Source organism: Porites lutea, chromosome 9, assembly GCF_958299795.1.
Source record: "Porites lutea chromosome 9, jaPorLute2.1, whole genome shotgun sequence".
NCBI lineage: Eukaryota > Metazoa > Cnidaria > Anthozoa > Scleractinia > Poritidae > Porites > Porites lutea.
Window position 1 is genome coordinate 6,382,477 of NC_133209.1, and position 6,119 is coordinate 6,388,595.

General features: G+C 35.7%; 1 protein-coding gene across 1 annotated transcript; it reads left to right on the plus strand.

Moving 5' to 3' along the window:
- The first annotated feature begins 3,329 nt into the window (after positions 1 to 3,329).
- On the plus strand, positions 3,330 to 5,265 carry LOC140947607 (uncharacterized). The gene has a single exon (XM_073396755.1). The coding sequence runs from the start codon at positions 3,823 to 3,825 to the stop codon at positions 4,327 to 4,329; it is 507 nt and encodes a 168-aa protein (XP_073252856.1). The 5' UTR covers positions 3,330 to 3,822; the 3' UTR covers positions 4,330 to 5,265.
- Positions 5,266 to 6,119: the final 854 nt, after the last annotated feature.

A 6,119-nucleotide genomic window follows, 5' to 3' on the forward strand; every position in this document is an offset into this window, starting at 1 on the left:
AGTCAAGATTTTCGAAGATTACATTGTACTTAGTTGCGTAACAGAAAAGATACTTTCAAAACAAGTATTGTATTTGCCATTCTGATTAATTGTTATTTACGGAAATACCCTCAAACTTTTGTTATGGCATATGTGATCTGATTGTGCCAATTGCACTAACAAAAAATTAAATTTTTAAACCTTTACACATAAAATATATCAATACCCATTTAATAATATTTAAAATAAAATTGTACAACCGTCGCAAAGAAAAAAATAAATAAATGGCAGACAATAATAAGTAACGCTGCGTGGAACATGAAAGATCCTGTAATGTTTATCAAATTTTTATTCAAACGCCTTCTTTGCATATCAATTACATTACATTATGTCCCATTCATTAATTGAATAAAATCGACAGGAAACTGGCCAAGCGGGTCGCTTTCATTTCTTGAGTTCAATCTTTTCAGTCCCTTTGCTTAAGATTTAAAGTCTCCTTTTTAAATGGTATTTATTTTCGTGTCCTTTACTTTACACGAGGGTGTGAGATTCGATAATTTCACTCAAGAAAACATTTGCTTGTATGCGAATAACTGCCTCGTTCCCAGACGCTCGCCATCACTCCCTGCTCGCGCTCAAAGCTCGTTCCCATCATTCCTTTCTCGCTTGTCTCGCTTGTCTCGCGTGCTCGCGAGTTCCCCAATCCCCACTTAACCTTAGGAAACCTTGTGGAGGAGGCAGTGCGAACAAAACCTAGGAAATAGTCACTCCTTTAAAAGAGTTTCTGGACGCAATTCATTTAACCAGAAGTTTTTCACGGAATTTCAAAAATTCTCTCGGTCGTCAAATGTAGTCAAATGGCTAATTCGAAGCCAGTTATGGTGGATTGAAAAACAAATTTGGAAAACAAGGCATCTTAAAAAGTGCGACCATATCTCATGACCCTTTGCGGTTAAAAAAAAAAAAAAAATTTCTAGTCAATACTTAAAAAACAGAATTCCGCCAAATGAAACGACCACTCTGGGCACAAAGCCGAGTGAAAATGGAACTTGGTCCAACCTTGAACATTCTCTTTGAGATTTGAGATGGACTCATTATCTTATACGTTACGTTAAGCGTTGCAAAACATTGCGTCTTGTTATGCTACGATATGCCTTCCGTTACGTCACGTTAACCTAAGCGGCGTTAGTTTGCGTTACTTCGCGTGATGCTTTGTTAAGAGTTACGCCACTTTACGTTATGCCACGTTATTTCATTTCACATCTGTCACCCAAAAACATCAAATATTCCAAATAAATAGCGCAAACAACTCCACAGTTTCACTGTTTAGCGGAGAGTTTTAATAATTAAACCTCAGGGAAAGTTTAAGAAGTAAATTATTTCCATCAGGACTTTCCATACAGTTTGCATTTAATACTTCAAACAGTAAAAATGACAATTCCTATTCGAAGTATTTACGGTACGATTTTGCATGTCTTTAAATGTAGGGTTGTCGGTCAAAAGTGACAAGAAAAAAGATTCTCCAATAGCAACAAGCCCCGCTCCGGATATATAAATGTCCTTGGGAACTACGATGGAAGTTTTCCTGAAATATAAAATCCATCATACTGCTTCGGAAATTAACGAGACAAAACCGAACATGAGATTGACTAAACAGCGAATTAAATGCGAAAACCTGTAATATAAACTATTAACAACCGTCTACATAAACTGAACGTTGACTGGTGTTTTAGGGTTTGTAAGGACATGCCAGCGTTAATGAGTTTTGGAGTGGTGTTTGCAGTTCGCACGTTCAGAGGGATCACGTTTTCACTGTTTTTTTTATTATGTATATGTTGTAGTTAATTTTTTATCTCAGGTAATTTTTATTTTTCCTTTGTTTCAACTTCATTAGCACACATTACCATACCCAAAAACAAAAGAAAAATAAAAATTACCTGAGATAAAAAATTAACTACAACATATACATTGAAAAATTGCTGACACTATTTTCTTTTCATAATATTAGCCTTACACTAAGCCTCGTGGCAAATCAGTTTCGGAGTCAGTTTGTAGCCGTTTTCTACTTTGACCGCGGTCAAGCGAATGCTCTTTTTTGTTACTACAGATATTATTCAAAAAGGAAAAATTTCAAGCGAAATTCTCGGGCTAAAACTGAGGACAGCTTTCAGCGAAACAAGTAGACGTGTCTTGAAATGTAAACATTATTACACAAAGGAATTATAAACCTCTAACTCGAAAGATCACATCATAAAGGATATTTTAGCATTCGCATTTTCTGTAAGATAAGGAAAGTAGTTTTAAGAAATTCACCTGGTCATTGTTAAAAGAATGTTAGATGCCGCCAAGATTATGAATGTAACTTTTGAATCACAACACTGACAGAATTTTTTTATTTCATGTACGTCATGATTAGCCATAATAATGACCGACGTTATATTTTGTATTGCGGGCAAAGCTTGTATTATTCAATAAATTAATTGAATCTCCGACTGACAAGATCTGTACGAGTAATTTCCTTTTTACGTAAAGCTACGCAATTCTTTTTAAAATGATGGTTAAGTGAGTCCCTTTAACAAGAAAACTCTGTAAATAAAGTACAGATAGACGATAAACTGTAAGATATGATAGAATCTATTTACCTTGCATGAGTGATATCTTTCAAGATTTAACTAATAATAATAATAATAATAATAATTTAATAGTCAAAAAAGCATACTTTATTAAACTCTTCTCAAATTGAAAATTAAATACAAATTTAGCATAACTATAGTTAAAAAAGACTTCTTGGTGGTCTGGTGGTTTTCAACAGAGCAAATGTAAACAACTGTCTATAAACTAAAAAATGAAAATTTCTATGTACATCCCAATAATAAAGTATCTATAGCTGTTGAGTCTAGGGAAGTCCTGCTTGACCCTTCTCTATTTCTAGATCCCTATAATAATAATAATAATAATAATAATAATAATAATAATAATAATAATAATAATAATGATAACGATAAGACTAATATTAAAAAAATCAAATGAAGTAAGGAAATTCACACCTACGAAAACTGGAATCAAAAAACCTAAAACATTCACTTAAAGGGCTCATTTCTTTCAAAATAACTTCGTAAAAGAGATTAAAAAGTATTTTAAAAAAAGGTGTTTGCAACAATCTCGATGGTACAAGCAACAAGTCAAAAAGTCTCTTTAATTTTCTTTCCCGAAAAAATATAAAACTTGAAGAGATCTTTGGTCTGACAGAATCGGCTTAAAAATATAATTATTTGAAAAAAATATTTTTCCCCAATTTAAAACTTGCACAGAATTTGCGCTAAATTTATTCAGCGATTATATACGTAGGTAAACAAGAGAAATGACGCACATTTGTGTAAACACTTGAATGTTCTATTTCACGACTTAACGCCCTGACGATTTATATTGGCATGTCAACTGGGATAGTCGGTCGTTTTGATTTCAAATCGCCAGAGATACTATAACTGCAACTGATTTGCGAAAGAGAAAGTGCGCCAGCAGCAATCGATTGCCTTGATTTCCATTTCAATTATTTGAAACAGATACGCCTAGATTACTTTTAGGCGGCTTTTAAAATCACTTTGAATCGTCCGGATCTGCGTAACATTAACAATGACCTTTACGCACAAAAAGAAGGGTAATCTGGCGCGAACAAGAGACGTAGACACAGAGGGTTATTGTAAGCGCCTGTCAGGTTTGCCTTTGTAAATTCATTTGTTGAAATTTTAACCTCGAGAACTTTAAGCTGCATCAAAAACTCTAATCACCACTGAAAAGCAGCTGAAGTAAAGGGAAGAGTGGATCTTTTTGGGGCTTAACGACATGGCAAAGAGCTTTGCCCGTATAAGAGATCGGCTTATGCACAAAATACGTCGATTCAGGAACGTTCGCAAGGATAAAGATGAACTTCGAGAGCCCATTTTCAATAATAATGACGACGACAAGAATCACAGCGATCAGGAAAGGGTTTCTTGCACCGACTGGCTGAGGTCAGAGAGTCATCGTACCGTAAAAAACAGTACGGAAAATCCACATATAGAAAAAGATCTCGGTTCTACAGAAATAACTGATGTAATGAACGATCTCCAAGAAACCGAAGAAGTTGAGATCGCGGGAGAAGCGGATTGTTCGCAAGCGAAACCACCCTTCCTTGAACGGAGACGCTCATCAGCTTTTCAACGATTGAAGAATTGGGTGAAACCGGAACACAGACGAGATGCTATTTGCGAGCAAATGGAGAGAGAAATTGAAACAAGCGGGATGAGCTTGAGACAGTATAGAAAATTTCTAGCCACAACGTACATTTTATATGATTTGAAAATGCTCTGAACGATCTAGATATTGAGCGAGAAACGTTATGCACAGAAAACAACCAGATAGTGACAACTGTAAGTAAGAGCAAACCCCAAAAGGCGAAATTCGTGTTTTTACAAGGTAATCTTACCCACAGGACAGCTACAAGTCAGTCGGCCAGAGACGTATCGACTTTAAATTTCATGGAACCTCATTAGATTTCTTGGCTTTTTTTAACAAACGAAGCAGAAAAAAAGTGGAATCTAAAACTAATTTTAAAAGACATTTAAAAGTACAAATTAAGTGCCAAGTTTTTCCAAATTCCACTAAAAAGAATGTAAATTAACCATAATAAAGACAACCGTCTTCAGTTTTTGACGACTAAATTTTATGCCTTGTCAAGGTGACATGAAAAGACAAGGATTTGTGAAGATAGGCAGTAGTAAATTATGGAAAGAGGATTTATCATATCTTTTGCTCCTGTAAACGAAATATTCCGGTGCAACCATTCAAATAAAACCTCTTCGACAGTGTTTTTCAATGGCAGTATTTGTTTTTGTTTAGGTTTTCAAAAGGAAAATCAAGATTTTTCTTAATTTTACCTCAAAAGGTCAGTTCAGTTAATAATAAAACGCTTGGCCAAATCATTTTCCAGAAAAGCCATTTGAGACAATCGTAAGGCCGCAGAGCTTTGATACAACTTATGAAGCGTACCAGAAAGTCACAAGCATAGAGACTCTTTTAACGAAAGCAATATGTAACAAGCAAAAACGCCAAAGAATCAGGCAAAAGAAATGCTAATTTGACCCCAAGAAAGCGTCGATAGGAACAGCTGAGAAAACTAAATAAAGGATAGGTTGGAGGACAGATTAAGACAATTGTGTATGGCGTCAAGACAGAACATTGGCTGCAACTGCGTTCTGACTTACGTAAACCCATTGTTCTTCTTAATAAAATGTGATTCTTAATTCACGCAACAGTAAAGTGTTGTTTACAATGAGGATTTTTTTCCACTTTCCCATTTACACCGAACTTTACTCAGTATCGCGGACATCCCACGCACAAAACAAACACTTCTCTAACGGGCTTTTTTGCGTCATGAAAAATCGAATTTTGATAGCAACAAAAACTGACAGCAAGTACTCAATTGGCCATTATACCCTTGTTGGTTTGCCTTGCTAGATTTTAGTCAATGAAACATGCTACGCCCCTATCACTTTTTTTACTGAGGATAAAAATACAGTTGAACCTCCCGTTTGTGACCACCCAAAATGCAAAAAGACTAAGTCGTCGCTTAAGGGAGGTGCTTACAAGAATCGAACCACAGGGGCCTCTTTCGAGAAGAGGTCTGAGCACATCTTCGATGTGGAAGAAAATTTTATTGCATGCAATTGAAGTTACGCTATGTGTAGTTCCATGTTGTTATTAAAGTTCTTCGTAAACGTCGTATATTCTAAGTAGCATACTGCACACAGCGAACGTAGAAATCCGAGAATCACGTCAAGTGATCGCTTACAAGAGCTTAAAAACAATGGAAAATCATTACTGTCAGGCCCAAAAAGTCGTCGCGGTCGCTTAGAGGAGGTGGTCGTTTACTAAAGGTTCTAACTGTCATGCTTTGACTGGGAAAATTTTGCCGGTGTTTTGGATTGGCAGTCGCTTATGGGAGGTGGACGCACAGGGACGTTCGACTATATGAGGTATAATGGGCTAAAGCCTTTCATGATCAGCAATGAATACTTTTAAAGGGTACATTCTAAAAGTAGGTGTCTTAAAAGAATTTCAGTTTAAGCAATTTTCCATTTATAAGTACTTAAATCTTGCTG